This window comes from Sarcophilus harrisii, chromosome 3 (genome assembly GCF_902635505.1).
Source record: "Sarcophilus harrisii chromosome 3, mSarHar1.11, whole genome shotgun sequence".
Lineage (NCBI taxonomy): Eukaryota > Metazoa > Chordata > Mammalia > Dasyuromorphia > Dasyuridae > Sarcophilus > Sarcophilus harrisii.
In genome coordinates, this window is record NC_045428.1 from 150,835,667 (window position 1) to 150,860,961 (window position 25,295).

General features: G+C 31.2%; 1 protein-coding gene across 2 annotated transcripts in view; it reads right to left on the minus strand.

Annotated features, from left to right (window-relative positions):
• Nucleotides 1-25,295, minus strand: part of FGF14 (fibroblast growth factor 14) — a 761,961-nt gene that overhangs the window by 184,689 nt on the left and 551,977 nt on the right. For both annotated transcript variants that reach the window (XM_012546239.2, XM_003765753.3), the window contains exon 2: nt 2,022-2,132. In XM_012546239.2, the coding sequence (XP_012401693.1) occupies nt 2,022-2,132 (111 nt within the window). The remainder of the gene's footprint in view (nt 1-2,021; nt 2,133-25,295) is intronic.

The window sequence follows — 25,295 nt, forward strand, 5'->3', positions numbered from 1 at the left end:
GTACTAATATGAGAAACAGAATCCTTATATGCTATTGTTATTTTAAGTTCATATGAATAAATACCCATTCTTATACCATCCAAATTATTTAAGTTTAAAAATAACCAAGTTTGGGAGAAATCTGAGTCATTCTCCTCTTTTGTCTTTTTTTTTTTCTTTTTGATAACTTCTACATCAACATCTACTTTATAAATATTAGCAATATTACAATCATTTAGCTTATCTTAATCAGGAAATGTAGGAAAATTCTTATGCATTTGTTCATTTGAGGTAAATTGATCCTTCCAGGAATCCTAACCTCATATCCATGTACATACATGCCTATAGGATTTGCCAGTAGATATAGTTTATATCACGTAGGTAATTACTCTGACATGTAAATAATGACAGAGTACCCAATAAATTAGCATCGAAACTCTGGAGTTTCCAGAAGTTGTTTTTAGCTTCTCATCCTCATTTTAGCTTATGTATTACCATAGTTGAGGAAAACTAAGTAGCCACACTATACATATTGCTCTTCACAAAATACCTTGGACATTCTCCAAGAGATACTGTGGAATTTAAGGATTAAAGAAGTAAGCCAAGCAATTCCAAGTGTTAAAAATGATGAATTTCCAAGTTAGTCAGTTATAAGAAAAGGAAATTGCTTTCCGTCAGAGTAGGGCTATGAGGAGCATGGATAGAAAATGGAGAAAATAATCAAATTTTAAAAAAATACACACAAATATATGTTTATGGGACAGAATGAAAAATTGTGATTAAAAATAAACATGAATGAAATGTATAAAGAAAATCTCTTTCTTCCTGTTTCAATAGTTCTTTAGTTTTCCTGTCATCTAACATGGGATGGCAGAGGTAAGGAAATGGATGACTAATTTATAAAAAGAAGGAAGAGGAGAAAGAGGAATAGGAAGAGGAGGAGGAGCAGAAGGAATAAGAAGAGGAGAAAAATAGAAGGAAAAGGAGGTGGAGGAATAGGAAGAAGAGGAACAATAGAAGGATAAGGAGGAGGAGGAATAGAAGGAGAAAGAGGAGGAACAGAAGGAGGAAGAAGAATAGGAGGAGGAGGAGGAATTGTATAGTATATAATTATATAATAATTCATAAATCATTAAATAGCAAATTGAATGAAATGCATTATCATTCTCATTTCCATAATTCTTTTAGTTTCATTTTAGCAATGTAGTTTTGGGAAATTTACATTGTTATCCATTATGGCAAATACATGGAATTTATTGTTAATACCCCTCCAAAAAGCAAAACAGTATGGATTTTAAAATTACGGCAGTAGAATGCAAATTTGGTATGACTTATTAGGTTTTAAGTGTTAGTTTAAAAAAAAAAAAGAACATATCTAAAACACCTCATTATGAAGTGCTTATACTCTAAAAGTTAGTCACCAGACGATATAGGTTTTTTGAATCATGAAACACTAGATACATTGCAATCAGCAATCATAGGTGCTGCTACACCAAGGGTATGAAAATCTCCATGTCCATGAAATCATGAATCATTCATATATGGAAATAAAAGTGTTGTTTAGAATAAAATTAATAAAAATAAAAATAAATGGAAATATTATATTTCTAATAGCTAACAAAATTACACCTAATAATTTTTAATGCACACAGGCACTGTTATAATCTGAGCACAGTACTGTAGTGTCAAGAAGAAATAATGAATTAAAAGCCACAAAATTTGGACTGATTGTACTGGTAAGTTTGTTCCTTCTGAAAATGAAATAAGTAGTCATTTTATGTTGAAGTGCCAATTATTTTAGTAAAAACAAAAATCAAACATTTCCATCTCTTTTCAAGTTGTAGATATTTCATTATTTTCTATATTATTTTCTCTCTAATTTTAATCAAATGAAATATATTTCTAATAAACCAATTTATGAAGTTAATTTACATAACAGAATGTATCTAAATAAAAAACCATTTAAAGAAGGCTGTATCTCTGTAGCTAAATGATAATGTCTACAAGCTGTGACAAGTCAATTTCCTACAATTTTCACTTACTAGAATTACTGCTGTCATCCTTGGTTCCGTCGAGAGCTCCATCGGGGTGCATTTGCAAGTAGTAACCTTGCCTGCAATATAACCTGGTCACTATACCCTTGAGCTGGGGATCTGAAAGGCAAACACAGTTTACAGTAAGCCTTACAATGTTATATCATAATATATTTCATCATTTTATTACTTTTGTATTTCATTATCATTATTAATAATATTATTTTGGTAGAACATTCAATAAAAGCAGTATTTGTAGTGTTTTCCAAGATTTCTAGAGCCATTAACATATTAACATAATAATTTATCATGAATAACAGTGTTAGAGCTATAAGGTCTTTAAAAGTGAATAAAACCAACTTCCTTCCTTTACAGAATAGAAAAAAAAAAAAAAACACACACATACACAACAAAAACTGAAGACAAGAGAGATCAAAAGTCTTGACCATAATATAAATCTAATAATTTATCAAAGGCAAAATTTGAATCCAGGACTTCTGAAAAAGAAAGGAATTTTTTTTTTTTTTATAGAACACACATTTCATACCAATTTTTTTAAATAAAAAATAAGATTTATTTATTTTCTTAATTTGAGTAACTATCTGGCCCCTTTTTACATATTTGTTTCTAATGTTACCTTGCTCGATGTTAATCTGAACAATACAAAGAACATTCTTTAAAAGGGATTCTATTACCATTTTAAAAACTGCGATCTTTCAAAATAAAAATAAAGAACAAATTATAATCAGAAAACCCTACTAAAATTTCCATATTTAATGTGACTTTAAGATTGAATTATGCCACCACGTGTCCTTTAAAGGATATCATCTTAATCTTTGGTAGTAGAGTCCATCTTGATTTCTGTTATACTCCTCAATGATATTCAGGCTATATCTATATAATGTCTTCTTTATGTTATCAATAGGCAATTTGTGGTCATTATTGCTAGATGCTTATAAAAAAAAATTGATGACCTCTGGTACAATTTCCTTCTAGTACACAAATACTTAGGTGGGGAATATTATAAAATATAAAATAAGGAATAAAAAGGGTAAAATTGGTTAAAGTGGAAGTCACATTCAGAGCCCAGAGAGATATAAAAAGAGGAAGAAAGAGGAATGAAGGACTAGAATACTTCCTTGTAGGATCAGATTTTGGTGTGATGACTCATTACAAAAATAGCATCTGTAATATCCCAATACATTGTGATGGCAGCTGTTACCTTCTTGCTAAAAGTAAAAAATGTTCCCTTGAAAAATTACTTTTTGCATCTTAGTTTTCACATTCTACTTTCTATCTATTTAGTAGTCAAAGTACAGTGACACAGCAGCCCAAACATTAAATAACATGGATATCACAATGCTAAATACCATCAAAATGTGGTCCATGGATGTGAATGTGATCTCAAATGACTAACTAAAACATTTTACAAAACAATGATGAAATGCAAAATCTGATTGTGATGTAAAGAATTATGAATTAATATAAACAAAACACATGAGTGAACTGTTCTAAATTATGTTTTAGAGACTTTGCTTTATTTCTCTTTTATTATAATTGTCTGACTAAAGGTGACATTTACATCCTCATCAAAGAAGAGTTTTATCTAACAACTTGAAATAAATCAATATTTGATCATCTTTCTTTGAATCTTAATATAGATTACATAAATCTTTTTGCATAATAGTAGTCTTACAAAGTAGTAGCAAAATCAGCTGCCTTGTATTATAAGAACACATGTATATGAGAATTCAAAATAATATAGTAATAATTCCAATTTTAAAAATTTTACTGTTATGAATCAATTGCTTTATATTCATCCTACTGTAATATGTGATTAATTCAATAGCAACATCTTAAGAAGGTCAATTAATTGAAATGTTGCAGTTCAGAAATATTTTATTGAAAATAGTACTTAATATCAATATTCTCTCTTACATTTATATCATTTTTGATACTTAGATATTTTGGTGCCAAATTAATGGGAAAAGAAACTACATGTAGGATTTCTCATTATCCAAGAAACATGAGAAGAGTTATAATGAATAATCATATTTCTTAGCAGTAGAAGTTTTGACTTAATCCACTTCTAAAGCCTGTAACATTTTACCTACCTCTATCCTGTCTGATTGCATTTAAGTGGGTCATCAACACAGCTAGATTTAAAAAAAAAAAAAAATACATCTATAGGTCAGCCTCCCACATTTCATAAGTACTACCCACACTTTACATGAACTTTGAATTAACTAAATTAAAATCTCTTAAAATATTTTGTGTTTTGTTTATACTAAGAACCAAGTAACTGAAAATATGAAAACTAAAAACAATAAAATATCATCTTAAAGTTTGTGTGTATATGTGTGTTTTTAATAATCTACAAGTAATAATAAGATGATGAATTTTTAGTTTAAGAACCACAGTTCAAATCCATTCATTACTATTTACTATCAGAGTAATAATCTAGTGCCTTTGATGTTCATTTTCTTCAACTATAAAAAAAGGAAGCCTAAGGAGTTGTCCTCTGAAATTCCCAACTTTAAATTATTTGATCCTCTTCTCAAAATATAACTCAATTGACTCTACTAAAATCCTCACTGACCAGAGTTTTCCTCCATAATTTTTTTCAAGGAATTATAACAAGAAAGTAAAAAAAGAGTTCACTAAAATTTTTAATATTCTATCCAAATTTCTTTTCAGCCTTAAAATTGTTGTCCAAAGTCACAAATTGAAGAAATTATTTTATCATTAGTCCAAATAATTTAGTGTCCTCAAATTCCACTTTGTTATCATCCATGGGAAATGAAGATTCCAAACTAAAACTAAAGAAATGGAGAGAAGCCAATTTTTCCTTTTATCAAATGCAGCCTACATGATTCAATTTTGGTACTGCAACTCCTGAAAAAAAAAAAAACTATTATAATTAGGATAGAGTCCTACTGGAATTCTTTTCTGCTCTCCTATGCCAGACAATTCCTACAGAGTTAAAAAAAAATAAATAAAATGCTTTTGTTCAAATTTACTTTGATTTCTTCATTAAGAGCTAGAATTGAAGTATTTTGGAACCAGGCATTCCAGAAGACAATCTTGCCTTTTATTTTAGAATAGTATTAAGCATGCAAGTAAAAATGAAGTAAGAAAAGAGAGATTTGGGTGCTTGTTTTGTTTGGTGTTATAGTGAGAAGACCTGTTTACAATTATAACTCAAAATTTGTTTTTTTTTGGATAAAAATCCAAAAATGAGGAACTAATGTATGTCAGCTAGATGACTCAGTGGATAAATCATTGAGCCTGGATTTAGAAGTCCTGAGTTCAAATCTAGCCTCATGTATTTACTAGCTATATGATTCTGGGCAAGTTATTTAGCCTATATTTGCCTATACACTTAAGAAAGAGATGGCAAACCACTCTGGTCCCTATGCCAGGAAAACCACAGGAAGACACTGCTGAAATGGCCATAGTTCCAGGGGTCCTCAAACTACGGCCCGTGGACCAGATCCGCAGCTGAGGACATTTATCCCCCTCACCCAGGGCTATGAAGTTTCTTTATTTAAAGGCCCACAAAACAAAGTTTTTGTTTTTACTATAGTCCAGCCCTCCAACACTCTGAGGGACAGTGAACTGGCCCCCTATTTAAAAAGTTTAAGGACCCCTACCCCAAACAATAGTAATATAAGATAAGTTTTCTAATGATGCCTTTTGGCTCAATTGAACTCAATATGGAAATCCAGGCAAGAAAGATTTGTGAGAAAAATTAAAAGCTTAACAGTGGAGAGGAAGAGAAAATATCTGTGGCAATCACTATTGCTTTAGATGCAGAAAAGTTACAATACCAGAGAAATATAGTATATAGAGCTAGAGGATATCTTAGCTTGCTTCCAGACAACTTACCAAGATAATTTCAGAAAATTTAATCATCCTTTTCAGTGGAGGGACTTTCTATACTTGTTCCCCACACTAATGATATCAAGTTGGGCGTAAAAAAGGGAAAAATATCCAACAAAAATTAATGTCTTAAAGAGCATCATTTAGTAGATTGAAAGCTTTGTCTGGATTCCCTGCAGACTTGTTTTCAACTTCTTCCTCTAGTTTAATCTTATTGGTCATGTGGCCAGATGCCTCAGGCAGTCCCCTGGAGCTTCCTACCTCTTCTATATAGGTTTTAATTAGCACCAAAAGAATTACATACATGCTCCCAGGAATTAGGTTGGGAAATACTAGGGACAGTGCTGTAACTAGAAATTTGTAAATCTAGGACAGTACCACTAACAATAGATGTAGAAAACAAAATGAAATGAGATGTCATTTGAAGGGAAAGATGGGAGGAGATTCAGTTTACAGTAGGATATCCTTAAGGAATCATGCCTTCTGGTAGCTCCCATTTCAACTAGTTATTCTTGATAATTAGGATTAAATACTGTTTTTTGCTGTTGTGTGTGTGTGTGTGTTTTTTAATAATGCTAAAGGACTAAGAGTTATACAAATTCTATAAATCTAAATTCAATACCCTCTAAATTCAGTCTCCTTAAATATGGCCTTTTATCCTGCTTTAGTTATGGCAGTAGTTGAGGGCATAATTCTTGATGATCAGGAAAATAAAATATAATCTGAAACATAATGATGACATGTATGGAAATATTAAGGAGAAAAGTGATTATTGCTCAGCTGAGAAATCAAAATTTTCTGATATTTTTCTTATTTCCCTGTGAATTGAAACACTTTTTTAAGGTTACTATTTTACAACCTTATGGAGGATATTTGATTCAAAGATGACAAGACATTGGACAGTGAATCAGAAGTAGTTTCTGTATTAGCAATTGAGATTGGACCATAAAAGAAAACAATTATACAGTAAAAGTGGGAATTAGTAAATATTCATTAAAATGTCTTGAAGGAAAATATCAGGGAGATGAGGACTATAAAATATAAAAAAAAAAATCCAAAAAATCTAAAAGATTGCAGTAGTGTAATTTTTTGTTGTTGTTGTTTAGTCTTTTCAGTCATTTATGACTCTATGTGATCCTATTTGGGGGGTTCTTGGCAAAAATACTGAGTGGTTTACTATTTCCTTCTCCAGCTCGCATTTTAGATGAGGAAACTGAGACAAATAGGGTTAAATGACTTGCCTAGAGTCACATAGCTATTAACTATCGGAGGCTAGATTTGAACTCAAGAAGATAAATCTTCCCGATTCTTGGCCCAGCACTACTATGCCAAATAGATGCCTCTAGTCTACATCTATAAAAAGAGAAAAGATTTCATCCTGGGAAGATTATTCAGTGTTTAAATAGTTGGCAACTTAATGAGTTGTATAGTAAATTATAATGAAAAGGAAAGAGGATCATTGCTTTTATATTTTGCAGAAGAGTTTTGTAACCAAGAATCTTAGTCTAATTAAAGCATCTACATAGAATAACACTGTGATTGACAACAAAGAAATCTGATTCAATTCAGTAAGGGTTACATTTTTCTTCTTTGCATAAAACAAAGCTAAATCTGTGGAAACAATAAGGGTAACCCACAGAAAAGTGCTCTGAGATGAGGAGGGTCTTCATTGTAGAGATTGTAGAAAGTTTGCATGAATTATAGGAAAATAGGGAACGAACTATGAATATAATTTGGCTAGAAAATATTGTATATTGGAAAGTTTATTGGATCCAGATTGTGATGTTTTTTTTAGTCATATAAGGACAAAGAAGATGATCATGAGAACACAGAACGGTGGGTATGTGTGGAAAGAAGGAGAAAGAGAGAGGACGAAAGAAAAGGAAGAGAAGACAGAGGGAGAGAAAAAGAGAAGCAAAAAACAGTAGTGTTGATAACAATAATGATAATAACTAGCATTTATATAGCATCTACTGTGTGCTAGGCACTGTTGTAAATATTTTATAGATATTACAAGCCTTATCTCATTTAACCCCCCAAACAACCTTGCAATATAGGAAATATCACTACCTCATTCTACAGTTGATAAAACTAAGGCAGAAATTATGTGACTTGCCGGAGATCACATAGCTACTAAGTGTATGAGGCTGGATTTGGACTCAGTTTTTCCGGACTCCAGGCCATTAAGTTACTTAGTTGGAATATAAAAAAAATTAACAAGCAGGCACTAAATATTATTTGATAGGCTATTATATAAAAAAAAAATCTTTCTTACTTTTTATCATTGTAAAGGTGAATTGGTAGAATGTGAAAAAGGATAGAAAGATAAATGTGAGGTTGATGATATAATATGCAAAAAACTGTATATAATATATATAACTATATATGCATATATATGCATATTGCTAAAGTATCTAGAAATATAGGTGCTAATAGGCCTGCATGTGGTTTAGAGATCAAGGAGGTGGTTTAGAGATCAAGGTAAAATCTATGAATACTTCAGTCAATATTTCCGAAAAGATAAGGGACCAAATGATGTACAACCAGCTAGATTATATTTAGTGGCATTTGTTCTACTATGGATATATAATTTTTATTTCTTTAGCACTGTTTGCAATGCATCAGAATGCATGGAAAAGAGAAATTTATATTTACCAAACAATCAATGGAATTAACAACAATGATAAATGTCCTGAGGGCATCCTTGACAATTGAGGATCAGAGTTTAGGAATAACAGATAGGCTGGTAGCATACTATTTGGATCAGCCAATTTACTAATATGGACAAACCTGAAATGTTATTTATCTGTTCCTTGAATCCCCTACACCTAAAATAGTGTAAGCATTTCAAAAGAAATTCTTAATTTGGCATAAGGACATATATCTTGTAACTACCACCAAATCATTTAACCTTTCTGAATGAGAGGCAACTTTCTAAAACTTAATATTATCATTCTCTACTGCAGAGAGCACAACTTAGTTGGCTGGCCATGTAGTTCGAATGTCAAATTTGTGCTTGCCAAAAAGACTATTTATTTAATGGAGGGGAAAATGCTCACATGATAGTAAGAATAAGCGAGAAAAGTGCACTCACAAGGTCTTAAGAATTTTAGAATTGATAGCATGAAACGGGAGACAATAGCATAAAACCACCAGCATGAGATGCCTCCATCAGAGAAGGTGCCTACTTTACAGAGCTAAGCAAGGTAGAATTGAAATGGCTCAAAGGAAGTGTAAGTTGCACCAAGTTAGAGAAAAATCCAACCCAAATGTTTGTATGAATTATTTTTGCCGGATCTCTGGCACAACATTTTGAGATTATATTGGTCTGATCAGTCATAGTCAGACACACTCTTAACTTAATTCTAATATAATGATGTCATTTTGATCCTCCTCTAAAATGAAGGATAACAACCAAAGATTTATAGTTCAAATTATAGATTTCTTGTGCCTTACAAATCTGGAGATACACAATATAGCATCATAGATATAGAGCTAGAATTCAGAAACCATCTAATACAACTTGCTCATTTTATAATTGTGAAACTAAGTCCCTAACAGATGAAGTAATTGACTTGGCCAAGATCTCACAGGTAGTCATTATCAGAGAAAACATTTGTTTTTCAAACTAATCAACATGATATGCTTCTTGTCTCTCACTCCATCTCAAGAATCTTATACTTAAAAAAAAGACATATTAGAAATATACAAACATCATTTATGAATGAAAGCATAATTTCCTTCCTTCCAATCTCTCCCCAAAGATTTGCTTCTTATCTCCATTCAAATAATTATTATTGCCTTAAATAGAAGTCCCTAATGGAATTTGAATCACATCTGTCCACATGTCCTCTGGGAACATTATTTTCCTCATAGGTGTATAATACATCTTGTTGTAGTAGAAGAAAAACACAAGCACTCAGGGGACCTTGATTTTAGTACTAATGTTGCCTCCAATTTAATATGCAACTTCAGGCAATTCACTTTACACTTCTGAGACTTAGTTACTTAGTAAAATGAGGAGGTTAGACTAAATGTCTCAAAGATCCCATTCAATTCCAGTAAGGAGAAAGGGAGGGGAAGAACATTTAAAAGTATATATTATATGCCAGGCACTGTAGTAGGTGCTTTACAAAAAGTATTTTATTTGATTCCCACAATACCCCTGGAAGATAGATGCTATTATCCCTACTTTATAGTTAATAAAACTGAGACAGACAGAAGTTAAGTGACTTGTCTAGAATCACACAGCCAATAAATGTCTGGTGTTGGATTTGAACTCAGATCTTCTTGTTTTCAAGTCTTGTATTCAATCGATTGTATTACTGTATTGCCATTAAGTATAACTCTTTGTATGTAAACTGGCACCGTTCTGGTATCATTTGCCTGAATTCCATTGTACTCCTATTATACCATAGTCTGAAACAATCTGTGTAGAAGAATTTCCAGGAGAACATTTTCCCAGTAACATAGGGCAATATTTACTAAGTACATTTACCATCTGTCATTTTATTTTTCACTTTTTAGATATAGCCATTTCTAGCTAGGTTTTGAGAGAATCTATAATAGCTTAACTAAATATTATTGCTATACAGATTTTAATCAGTTTTTTTCATATGCTAAAAAAGTCTAAATACTGATCTGAAATACTATCTACAACACACAAATCTGACGTAAGGAAAGATGATCATGAATTTTGGACAATACTCAAAGTTGTCTCTTACACACACACACACACACATATATATATTTATATTTATATTTAGAATGTACTATGTATGACAGAGAAACAGCATTTCAATCACAATATTTCAATATATATCTGAAGATTTCCCAATAGAAATTAGATTTTGTTATGAGTGGAGAAAATAAATATAATACCTACTCAAGAATAAAGTTTTCTAAACAAACTGCTTCACCTTCCAGAAAATTTATAGAGATGTCCTTGTTGTCTCTAATCCTCTTTAATACTACACACATTTATATATACAAAAATATACACAAATACATACACACATACATACATACATATATGTAATATAGGTAAGTCATCCATTGAGGACTCAGTTTCTTCAAATGTAAAATGAGCAAGTTAGATTAGATGGCTTTCAAGTTTGCTTCTAGTTCTGTATCTGTGATGCAATGATTGTGTGTCTCCAGACTTATAGGGCACAAGAGATCTTTAATTTGAACTATAATAAGTCTTTGATTGTTGTATAATAATTATATTATATTATTATAATATATATAAGATATATATATTATAAAATAGGACCAAAATGATATCTCTAGTTAGTCAATAAGTACTTATATGTAATACTGTTTATATCACATTATTATTTATATATCATCATATATACACACGTATATGTATGTGAATACATACATATACGTGTGTATATATATTTCCCCCCATCTCATGGAATTCTTGTTTTTCTCTGAGATAATGGGACTAGCCTTTTCATTCCTTATCTGATTTAAAACTACTTTGTATCTATTTGTATTAAGTCTCCTCATTTTTTCTTTATATACTTACAAATATATTTACTATAAAATCCTATATTAATATAGACTCCTGTAATCTAAACATTTTCTCATTATTTCTCATTTTTTGATTATTTGAATCTATATACCCAAGAGCTTGGCCCAGTACTAGGAACATAATTTTGTTACTGTTGTTATTCAGTACTTTGAGTCATGTCTGGTTCTTTGTGACCACATTTAGAGTTTATTTAACAAAGATATGATAATGGTTCAAGTTCATTTTACAGATGAGGAAATAGAGGCAAACAGAGTTTAAATGTCTCAGGGTCACACAGTTGTAAAATATCTGAGGCCACATTTGAAATCAGGGAGACTTCCTAATCCAACCCTCTATCCAGTGTGCCATCTTGCTCGTTAAATCACTGATTTATTTCACACCACGATTAGCTCAAATAATGCCTTTCTTGGAACTAAAAGTTGAAAACACTTTCATGATCCAAGGGATAGAGTATTATTTTTGCATAGAAAGTTTCCATTCTCCTTGTTTTACCTTCCACTGCAAGGAGTCTATAGAAATTGTGCATATGTTGTAATTCCTGCTTTTATGGTTTATACAACATGCTAATCTCCAACTGTAATCATAAATTGAAAAATGAATAATTTTGATAATAAACAATTCTGTGCATCTATCTTATCTAGAAACTTGATTTTGTTATAGCTGCCTTCTTTTGTGCTAATCTTTAAATTCCAATTAAATTGTAATGAAAGAATAAAAACTGAAGTTGCACTACTTTAGGTAATCAAAACATTATTATACTGTTATTCTAAAATCTTTAAAATGTTTCTTGTCTCAGAATAATATATATTAATGGATTTGGCATCACTTACAAAGTAGGAAGCGTCAGTATTTTTGTGTAAGCTCTCTATAAAAGGTGGAAAAGAAACAGCAAGATGATTGGAAGGAAGGCAGGCAAGAAACAAACTTACTATTGGCCAGGCACTGTGATAAATGCTTTATAAATAATACATCATTTAATCCTGTCAACAATCCTAGGAAGTAAGGCTGTTGTTTCCATTTTTTCAGTTAAGGAAACTGAAGTAGATAGTGGTTAGGTGACTTATTAAGGATTGCATAACTAGTGTCTAAGGATAGATTAAAATTCAGGTTTTCCTGACTTCAGACACAGCCCTCTATTCATTGTACCATCTACTTGCTTCCAGGTTTGGCTATATAGAAACTTAACATTAGCTAATAAATCAACAAGTTTTTATTGAGTATCTACCATCTTCATGTTTGATACTGAGAATAGGATGACAAAAGTAATTTTATCCTTTTCCTCAAAAAAATACAATCTGATAGATATCTAGATATAAATATCCACATATTTTATGTATGTGGGTATATTCACTCAGACACACAGTTATTTATTATTATATTACATATTATATATGTTGCTGTTGTTCATTTGTTCAATTGTGTCCAATTTCTTGTGACTATAGTGCACTGGATTCTTCTATCATCACTATCTTTCCAGGCTCATGTTCATTGTTTCCACAACACTATCTAAGGGAAAATGCTTGATCTTTATTCTTTGTGGAGGTGTAGGGAAATGGCAATACGAAGTGAGAGCAATTGCGACCAGCAGTGCCTCTGGCTCTCACACTCCACCCACCAAATCCTCTATGCAATCTCCTATACAACACATCAAACTTGCACAGAGAGTAGGCGGGGCCATTCTTTCTCCAAGCATATATTAATAGAGTATTGTCCAATTGCTAATTAGCTCAAGTGCTTGGGACCTCCGTGCAACTCAGCTTCAGCCCATTACACTATCTTCTATCTCATCTTCTGCCATTGCTTTCTGCCTTCAATTTTCCCCCAAATCTGGGTCTTTTCTAATGCCTACTTTCTTTTCATTATATGAACAAGGTGTTTGAGCTTCAGCTTCAGTATTTGTCTTTCCAATGAGTAATTTAAATTATTTTAATTATTAAATTCAGTAGTCTAAATGAATTTAATTAATATGTAATTATATCAAGGTAATTAAGAGTGAGATGGGCATGAACATCAATAGAGATCAACAAAAGCATCATGTTGAAGGCAGTGTTTGACTTGAGCCTTGTAAAACTCTAGGAATTCTAATAAGAAAAGGTGAGGAGAAGTATATTCCAGGGAAAGGAGAGAATCAGTGCAAAAGCAAAGAAATTGAATATATTCTTTTAGAATTAAAGCTAGTTGAGTAAGCCCCTAGAGTACATTAAAGGGAATAATGTGTCATAAGTCTGCAAAGTTAAGTTGAAGTTTCCTGCTTCTTAGCAGAGAGTACTGGTACAGAACAAGGCACAGTGTATTTGTTTTGCTTCACTATATTTATTTGTTACAACCAAGAGCTTTTATTTATTAAGAGGAAAGTTATGAGAGGAGTAAGGCTATTGATAGACTACAAAAAAAGGGAAGAAAAAGTGCCAATAAACATTTAAAATTATGCAGAAAAGAGCAGAAGGAGACTAAGAAGTGGAAATAGACAAGAAGAGTTGGTACTTCTATCCTAAATATTCTTTAAAAGTATATATAATAAGAGATTTATGGTTCTATATACAATACTTTGTGCATGTAAAAATGTCTTAATATGTAACAAATTCACAAATTTTTTGAAAAGACACAAAAACCTAAAAGTTAATTTGGAGCCTGATTTAAAAAAAAAAAAAAACAGAAGTTATTTTTTGATTCTTGAAATAATTAGGAGCCATTGCAGCTTATTGAGTAGGGGAATTAGAAAGTTGGAGCTGTCCTTTGGGACCATCATTTGATACCTAGGTGAAGGAGTGGGAAATCTTCATAATCTTGAGATAGACAACAATAGGACAAAACTTTTTGATACTGCGGAAGAGGACTTTCTGATCTATTTTCATTTGAAACAGGTGACTAACTCCATCAGTTTAGGGAGCCATATCTTTTCTTTAATGGCAGTTAGATGGCATAATGGATAGAGTGCTGGGTGTGGAGTCAGGAAGGCTCATCTTCCTGAGTTCAAATTTAAACTCATATTTATTAGCTTTGTGATCTGGGGCAAGTCACTTAACCTTGCTTGCTTCACTTTCCCCACTGTAAAATTATCTGGAAAAAGAAATAGCAAACCATTCCAGTATCCTTGTCAAATTAAGAGTCAAATATGACTAAAAATGATTGAACAACAGATAACTTGTCTTTACTGGGAGTCTTGAAATGGACAGATGCTACATTCTTTGGACAGAGATGGTAAATTTTATAACAAAAAAAGGAAGGTTCTATCTCCTTTCTGAGTATGGTCTTCTGGGAGAATAAGAAGGGGAAAAGGGTTGAGTATATTATCTCAGAGTTTTAGAACTTAGACTTGCTTACATGGAAAATGGAGAGATTGTACTAGATAAATCTTCAAAACCCCTCCAACTCCAAATCTGTTATCCTATGGGCATTTAGTGGGCCACCTTCATTTTATAAGTGAGAAAACTGAGGCACAAAGAAATAATATAATTTCTTGGTTTATATAGAACTGTTATGGATCATTAGTAGCTGCTGGCAACCAACCTAATTTGTTTTTAAAATCCACTTTGGAATCTATCAGGTAATGTTTTAAAGTTATTTAAGCACTTCTCAGCAAACATTGAAAGAAATACATGAAGTTTACATGATACATTTGCATAGCATCTCAGAGAGCGAGAGACAAGTAGGTTACAACTATAATTATCAATCCTTTATGGAACAAGCTAAGCATTTTTTTGAAGTCAGTTTAAGGTAGCAGTGTACTAGAAAATAGAAATTACATAATTCCTCGCTTTCTTTGCCCAGCTGTGCTTTTGCCCAGCTGTGCTTTCGGAAACTTGACTTCAAGTAGCATTACCTGAATACCTCTTAGTTTATAAAACTGTTCATAGAATCCCTACATTATTTGTTTCAAAAGCAGTTCATAGGAAATGAATATATATTTGGTCTTCAAATTTCCTCTGGCCTAATTTTAGAGGATTATATTAATGTTTTGGTCATAAATTTTATTCATTCATTCATTCACTCATTTATCTATCTATCCTGTATTTATTTGATTTTCAGTTTCAAATTGTTCCCTCCTTTCAGACTCTTTCCCATCTATTGAAAAGGCAAGAACTTAGATATTCATTATATATGTGAAGTCATGAAAACATATTTCCACATTGGCCAAATTTCCTACCCCTCTAAATAAAAAAAGAAGAAAAAATAAAAAAGGAGAAAAAGTGCTCAATATGCACTCTGACTCCATCACTTTTTCTATCAGATGGTAAATAGCATATTTCAACGTGATCCCTTTGAAATTGTGGTGGATAATTGTATTGCTAAGAATTACTAAAATATATAGAGTTGATTATCTTTACAATAGTGCCATTAGAGTATCGCTTATTTCCTTGGCTTAATTATTTCACTTGAAATCAGTTCAAGTAAGTCTGAGATTTTTGTGAAAATTTCCCCTTCATCATTTCTTAAGCACCATAGTATTATATCACATGGAATGGGCGTACTAGGTGGCAGAGAGACTAGAGTTCTGGGCCTGGAGTCAAGAAGACTCATCTTCCTGAGTTCAGAGCTGACTCACTTAGCTGTGTGACGTTGGACAAGTCACTTATCTCTATTGCCTCTGTTTCCTTATCTATCAAATTTCTTTGCCAAGAAAACCCTCAGATCATCCTGAAGAGTCAGACACAAATGAAATGCTGCACAAGAGTACAACAGCACATTCATATAGTGTAATTCTTGTACATTCTCCAGTTGATAGACACCATCTCAGTTTCTAATTCTTTGCCATCACAAGAACTGCTACACATATTTCTGTCCTTTTACTCTCTCTTTATCTTTGATTATAAGCCTAGTTACAATATTACTGGGTCACAGCATATGCAATTTTATAAACCTTTGGGCATAGTTCCAAATTGTTCTCCAGAATGATTAGACTAATTCACAACTTCACCAGCAGTGCATTGATGTAACCATTTTTCCACATTTATTCCAGCAATTCTCATTTTCCTTTTCTGTCATCTTAAACCAATCTGATTGTTCATGAGGTAGTGCCTCAGAGTTGCTTTACTTTGCATTTCTTTCATTATTAGTGATTTATAGCATTTCTTTCATGTGACTATTGAAAGCTTCATTTTTTTCCCTCTCAAAACTTGTCTATTCATATTTTTTGACCATTTATCAATTGAGGGATGGTCTTATTTTATATATTGCACTCAGTTCTCTGTATATTTGAGTTTTCAGTATATTTAAGAAATGAGACCTTTGCCAGAGAAATTTGCTGTAAAATTTTCTCAGAGCTTCCTGATTTTCTTCTAATTTTCACTGCCCTGGTTTTGTTTGTGAAAACACTTTATATGTCATCAAAAATAATAATTTTATCTCCTGTCATCCTTTCTATCTCTTCTTTGAGTCCCTATCCATTAATCTGAGAAGTACTTTGTTCTTTGACTCCCTTATTTGCTTAAGATGGTATGTTTTCCATCAAAATCATGTACCTTTTTGAGCTTATGTTGTTATATAGCATGAGATATTATTCTGTGTCTAGTTTCTTTGTTATTAAAGCTTTTTATTTACAAAGCATATGCATGGGTAATTTTTCCAACATTGACCCTTGCATAAGCTTTTGTTGCAAAATTTCCCCTTCTTTCCCCCAACCCTGTCCCCTATCTGGCAGGTAGTCTAAGATATGTTAAATATGTTGAAATATATGTTAGATCCAATATGTGTATACATATTTATACATTATCTGTCGAGCAAGAAAAATCAGATCAAGAAGGAAGAAAAAGAAAAACTGAGAAGAAAAAATGCAAGCAAATAACAAGAAAGAGAGTGAGAATGCTATGTTGTGTTCCACTCTCTGTTCCATGGTTCTCTCTCTGGGTGTAGATGATTCTCTTCATCACTATAGTGCCTAGTTTCTGTCAGATTAGTTTGCCATCGTCTCAGCAGTTTTTGTCAAATAGTGGATTCCTGCCCCAATAAGTTGAATCTTTAGGTTTATCAAACATTAAACTAGTATTCTTTTGCTTCTGTATATTGCATACCTAAACATTCAATTGATCAACTGCTATATTTCTTATGCAGTACTGAATTATTATTATTATTTGCTGAAGTAATTGGAATTAAGTGACTTGCCCAGGGTCACACAGCTAAGAAATGTTAAGTATCTGAGACCAGATTTGAACTCAGGTCCTCCTGACTTCAGGGCTGGTGCTCTATCCACTGCACCACCTAACAGCCCCGCAGTACCCAATTATTTTAATATTACTACTTTGAAATAGAGTTTTAGATCCAGTATTTCTAGTCTCCCTTTGGCCATAGATTTTTGAAGATGAATAGTATAAAGGAGGAAAATAAGCATAGTACATCAGAACCCCATAATAAAACTTTTTTTTAAAATTTGAAGTGCTAAGTAGGGATCGTCTGTTAAAAGATATAGTAGTATAAAAGCAATAGTGGTTTATTTTTTTCATTATCACTTAGCACCACAAATATGATTGCTTTCTTTAGAACTGACTGGGCTGGTTGCTAGATTTCCTTGTGTCCCATATATATCTGTAAGACTAATTTATACTGAGAAATTTCTACATGTTCATTCAACCAGAGAACTTAAACACAGTGAATTAAGAGGATCATTAAACTGAAGCAGAAATCTAGGAGTCCAAAGCTTGATTCTGTGTGTGCATATGTCTTTTCATAGTCTTAGGCTCATTATTTTTAAAAAGAGGAAAGTAAACTAGATAATCTCTAAGAGCTCCTCAAAAATCTAAAAATCTGTAGTGCTTGCTTTCTAAAATAGGGCTCAAATCCTTTTCATTAGAGAAATTTTTAGTCAACCCTATTTATGCCCCTATTTTATATGTTGTACTCAGTTTTCTATATATTTAAGAAATGAGATCTTTATCAGCAAAATTTACTGTAAAATTTTTTTTATTTATTTTATTTTTGTGTATGTATATAACCAATATATTTAAGCAATATATAGTATATAAAATAGGTATCCAAATAAAAAATTTACTGATAATAAATCATAAATTTACCATCCCTGCATTCAGTTATGAGTTTATAAGCAATGGTTTCAGAAGCATTGTTCTAAGAGCAAATGTTCATTTAGAAGCATTCATGGCACATGGCAAATGCCATAAATTAATGTTTGCTAATATGAGTTCACATTTATATAATGATTTAAAATCTGCAAAGTATACTACATGTATTACCTCATTTGATCCTTGCAACAAGCAGGTAAGGTAGGTACTCCCTAAATATGACAAGCATAATTTAAACTGGAAAAGGGCATTAAAAAACCTTTTCTGAGGTAATTATTACTACTAGTTGTCCCCATACTCCTTTCACTTTATACCAGCTATCTTTAGCATTATAGAACCACAGCATAGACATATAAGTTATGTCAGAATTCATCTGTTTCAAAATATATAGCCAAAAATGTTTGTACAACAAATCATGTTTTTAAATACAATATTGATATCAATCTAGGAAGCACTCCCCAAATGAGACACTTTAAGAGGAAAATAAATAGACCAGAGAATTATCATAAAATGATGATTGATCCATTTGAAAGAAACTTAATATTTCTAAGTGCTTCTGTGATAAACATACATAAAAAATAGAAGCCATTATAACCAGTAAAATAAAATGGAAGAAAGACAGAATTTGAAATAGCGAAAAAAAGTTTCTTCTAAGCATTTGATTTGCTTTAAAAATTAGAGTTATTGAAACTATTTTTCACATCCTTAGATTTTACAAAATCACTTCTCTAGTTACTGTAAGGAACACTAAACCAGGTATTTTATGGAGTTTCAATCAAATACTATAAATGTTTCATAAAATGAATCAACTCACACAGTTTTAGAGCAAGTCTAGATAACCAGTGAGTCATATGAGATGTGTGCAGCATGCTATAGATTTTTATATGGCACATTTTCTTATAGTCATGTTTCTAGTATTGAAGCTTTGCTGCTTCTATTTGACAGCAGTTATTATTAGAAAGCATTTTTTTTTCATTCTTTCAGTTGTCTTTTGTTCTTGAATTTATTCATATGTATTTACTATAAATACTCCTTTAGGAAGAGTACTATAAAATGTTAGATTAATATTTATAATTCACTATGTGTGTATGTGTCTGTGATTTTAAATAAATATGGAAATAGGAATATAGTAAGTCTACATTGCATTTTGTTTTTTAACATTTGTCTTTTGCCTTCAGTATATGAATGAAGAATATAAGCTTTAGAACATGTCTCATTTTATCTTTTCTCCCCAGAAACTAACACCACACTTTCTCTGTATGACACGTTTAATGAATATATGTAAAGGAATTTTAAAATTTAAGTATTACACAAATACTAGTGATTATTAATAATATTAACTTTTATTGAATTGCTTGCATTTGTGGATAGTTTGGAAAGTTAGTTAGAGATATATCAATAGATAAACAATAGTGTTATTATTTGAAGTAATGATAAATTTTAGGCTCCTTCCTAGTGTAACCCATTATACTAACATTAAAAAATTTTCTTTAAGACAGAATTTTTTAATGGAGCCTTATAATTTAATTTCAAGAGTTTAATATTTCACACACATAAACCACAAAAATATATTGTTTTGAATTTAAATATTTTGAGATAATATGAATACCAAGCAATATGTGAAATATAAAAATAATAAATAGATATATAAAATCAATATCATTTGGAAACTTTAACTCAGTAATGATATCATCTTAGGTTTCTTTGTTTTATAAATGAATTTGAAATTATATAGAAGAAACAAATTAATTTTCTTAAAAATAAAGAAATCTCTTATGGTATAGGTTTTCTGATAATGTGATTTTTTTTTCCCATTTCCTGTAAACATTTTTGCTACTACAGAGAATGTAACATTTTCTGAAAGTAATATGGATAGCTTGTTTCAATATTTAGTGAACATTTACAGAACATATTAATAGGAAATCTTTACTGTTGTGCAGAGGGTTACACAAATATATCTCACCAGAATGTGCCACTTTTCTCTTATACTTTCATATATTCTTTCAGGGAGTGAATTAAGTTAATGATAAATTAAGGATGTATGCCATTCTGTTTTGCAAGAAAAACTTCCTTTTGATATGACAATGAAAAATTGGCTTTGGTCCAAAATCTAATGTTAGAGTCACAAACTGTACATTTCCCTATGAACTATTAGCTAATCAGATAATATTGTCTTTTTATGTTCACAGGTTAAAATTTCAAAGGATTTTTAAAAGAAATCTTGGTGTCCTTCATAATCCAAAATATTTTATTAACTAGTCTTAGTTATCTTTGCAAAAATCAAAAAGTAAGGCCTTAATGGATAGTTAATATTGGACAGTTTGTTACATCCCTTTGGCAGCTACATAAGATATAGAATAAAAAACATCAGTTGTGCATTATTTTCAAAAACTTTAGAATTGGAAAACATTACAGGAAATAGAGCTCAGACATTCATGTGGGAAAATGTTTATTTTTTTTGAAAGTCTTTCATATTCTGGGACCTGTAATTCATGAATTGGGGGACTTAAAGGACAAATTGTTATATCTAGCTACTAACTGAAAATAAGGATAAACTTCAGTTAGCAAATCCACTAAAGTAAATTTTAGTTATCCTCCTAAAATATTTCTAGGAATTTTTAAAGATGGGCAAAATGTGTTGATATGAAAATTCATAACAATATAGTGCCTTGTAACTAGTATTCTAGTTTCCCTTAGCCAATAAATATCAATTTGCTTTTCTGGCGAGACATTTAATGAGACCAGATAAGCATTTTACCCCAACACCTACAGATATACACTCCCATATATTCAATTAGTTCCTGAAGAATGAATCCTCCAATTTAATGCAGTTTCTAAATGGCATTTTCCCTATCAATTTACTTTTAAATGTCACAATGCTGATGGAAGGATGCATCCTTATCTCTACAAATGTTGTTCTGGTTCAAGAAAGTCACTTGGATCTTTACTGCTCATCATTTGCTTCTGATAAATACCAACATGGGCTCCAGTTCCTGCACCTCTGATTGGTTTGTCACTCTGAGCTTTTGAAACATTTAGCCATTTCCAATCTCACTACATCTCCTCCAGCTAGCCAGGTCAGGAAAAATGGAACAGTTATTTTGAAGGCCTCTCAGTTCAAACTCCACGGTCAAACAAAAATCTTCTTTTACTATATAGTTAGCACAACAGAACTAACATGTCCTTGGAGTGGTCCAAGGTAATCATATTAACTAAGCACACACATGTAGAAACAATCACATGTCAAGTATTCTCTTTTTTGATTCCTTTCATTTATCATCCATGTGACTTCCCAATCCACAGGTCACATTTGAGACTCAGTATTTGTAATTAATTAGTCCTCAGATACATGAAAGCATCTGTTTCTCTCCATACACACACACACACACACACACACACACACACACACATACACACACACACACACGCTTATGTGTGTGTATCCATAATATATAAAATCTATATGATAATACATATTGCCAGTTTTTAATGTTAAGGAAGGCAAGAAATCTTTTCAGATCATTAAAATGTAATTTTAATGCGCTAACCTAGTTTTTCTTTTTAGTCAGTAAGCTAGATGTAAACAGTTTGTGATACTGATTATTTTTAATTGAATCATCTTCTGAGACAGTGATTGTTTTAATTAAACTTGCTGGATTTTTATTTTTTGCTATAACTGAAGGCGGTGGGACTGGCTTTATTGTTTCAGCTCCGAGGGCAGATGACAATGTATGAGGAAACATTTTTTGGATGCATTATTACATGAGTATTTAGAGTCTAAACATGTTTTGCCCCCAAAATGACCTGAGGTAAAACTGGAATCTAGGTAAAATATGTTGTTGTTTACAAAGCAATGTTCAATATGTACAACTGTTATCTCTTAGACATAATACATGACAAGCTTGCCTCCTTAACTTTAATTAAAATTATAATTTAATAATCATTTAAATTAAGAATAAATAAAAAACTGAAAGCAAGCTACGATCCATTTTTAAGTGAAAGACAAAGATGATAAATGTTATAGTTTCTGGAAGGAAAATGATAAAAGATCTAGGATATCTAAGAAGGCTTTCAAAAAGAGGTGGTATTTGAACTAGGTGTTGAAGGATGAGTAAAATTTGAATAAGTAAAGAAAATGAAGGAGGACATTTCAAAGGCTGTGAAAATTGTTTACTAAAAAGTATCAAAGATGGAAAAGCAAACTTTGTCAAGGAAAAATAATTGAGTTTGATGAGAAGAAACATATTACCAAAAGGAAGAGTGAATGTTAGGGATTAAAAAAAAAAAAAGATTAGAATTGTAATATGAATGGCTCGGAATTCTGGAATACGCCATTTTTACTATATTTAGAAAATGGGAAATCCACGAAGGCTTGTGGTAGTAGAATGAAATAATCAGTATTTTAGGATCAAAACTTCTCTTGATAGGAGAGGCAATGAAGTATAGCCATTTCTGAGCCCTGGGTTCTAATCCTTCCTCTGACATATTGGCTAGACAAATCTGAGCAAGTCAGTGACTCCAGGCAACCCTATAAGACTCTAAATTGTAGAGCAGATACTAATTTGCATTCATGCTAATAATACCAATCATAATCATAATAGAATTATTTAGCACTTTAATCACTGCAAATGTTTTTCAAATATCTTATTTTATATTATAGTGATTATATTTTATATTATAGTGATGAGATACTACTGAAAACGATAAGAAATGATGAGCTCATTGATCTTAGACAATCATGGAAAGATATGCATAAAATAATGAGTAGTAAAATGAGAAGAATCAATAGAACATTGTATACAATAACAATAATATTGTTTTAGGAATAACTAAGTGAACTATTATAAATACTCAAAATAAATATAAAGGATATATGAAGAAAGACATTGTCTGCACGCAGAGAAAGAACTGATAAAAAGAAGTATGTGTAGAATAATTATACATACACACACACATACATACACACACACCCATATGTATATGTATTCATATTTACACCTGTTTATTTCTAATGATAGTCATTTCTAGAATGGGCTGAGGGAAGCCTAGAAAAAATAAGAAAAAAGAAATTTAAATGACAATTTTGTAGTATAGTTGAAAAGAATAACAAGCTGTATATAATAGATTTGCAGTTTTGTGTACAATCATCTCTTTATTGTACTCTTATGGAAATGCTTGTTTTATTCCATACACACACACACACACACACACATATATATATATATATATATATATATATATATATATATATATATATGTTGCATGTATATGTGAAAAAACACATTTCATATATATATATATATATAAAATCACGTGAAAAATGTCGATTATCTCCCTCACTTTATAATTGAAGAAATTAAGGCAGACAGAGATGAAATGATTTGTCTAAGCCAAGCTACTTATTAAGTGTTTGAGACTACATTTGAACTTAGGTCTTCCTGATTTCTTGGTATAATATTCAATCTACTCCTTCTAGCTTGGTAGAAATTTTCCCATAGATCATAAGCAATAATAAAATAAAAAAAAAATAAATCTCATCTAAAACTTGTTTGATAAAGGGAAACACACCATTTTGTTTCATATGTCACTTAACAGAGAAATTAATTCAAAGATGTACAATAATCTAAATAATCCAAAATAGCATAATTCTGCTTCTAGATCAGTGCAATTCAAATCAAAAGTATTATAATAAGGAAGGTGAATATTTTAGATATGCTGATATTATCAGAAGCTAAAAAGTTGGTTGTGATCTAACATTAAAACACATTTTGGTTGATGAAACTTCAGGTTACTTCAAGATCACACCTAGTGAGATTTCCACAGGGAAACCATTTAAGTTATATTTTAATCAAGCTTACACTGGTACCTCATGAGAAAAAAGGATATATAATAAGATCATTAATAGAAAATAAAAAAGCTTTGAATTCCTGCTAGCTTTGACTGAAATGTGCTCATATAGTTTAATCAATTAGCATCTTACCTATTAATTCAAAGTCAAACAATTTATAGAGGTCAATTTTTTCAAGGTTACCTGTGTGCTGAGCCAATATTTTTTTTTGAAAATGTTATAATCACACAAATTCTTGATTTAATGATTTCAAAGCTTCAAATATCATGGCAAGGCAAAGGGGAAAAGAAGACAAAAAGATAGAACCAAGAAAACTGACTAAGATATAAAATCTTTATCAATTAGTACAAAAGTATGAACCCAAATTAAATTTCCCCTTTCATATGGGAATTCATTTGTTCTTCACCATTTTTTTTTTACATTTATTGTCTCAATACATGTACTTTTCCTACTCTGAGTTACTAGTATTACCTACTTTGGAGTCATGGAATGATAATTATTTCCAATTTTCCAGAATAAGAAATAAAAGCAAAATGTACATTTTCTATTATACTTTAAACTTTTTATGTATGTTATTACATTTGGTACCACAACTATTCCTATATGTTAGATATTGTGAGATTTAGATGTTTTGGTGGAATAGAAGATACATAATTGGGAAAGTAAAATGAATAAATCTCTCATGACCATACTTAAAGATTCCCTAGATGTCTGTCACTAAACTTACCAGGATTCTAGACAACTTTAAGAAAATAAGTTGGAGGTAAGAGATCAGTCTGAATTGGGAGAAGAAATCTTCTCATCTGGGAGTTCTATATGACTAAAATTATAGTTTTAATTATTATCCCTGTGCCTATCCATAAGTTACAAATAAGTTATGTCCCAAAAGCTTATTCTCAAATTGTGTGGAAATGATACCACATGCTCAGGTTGGTTCTCAAAAGATAATTTAATACATGATGTAGCTAATTCACTAGTAAGAGTTATAGAATCTGGGG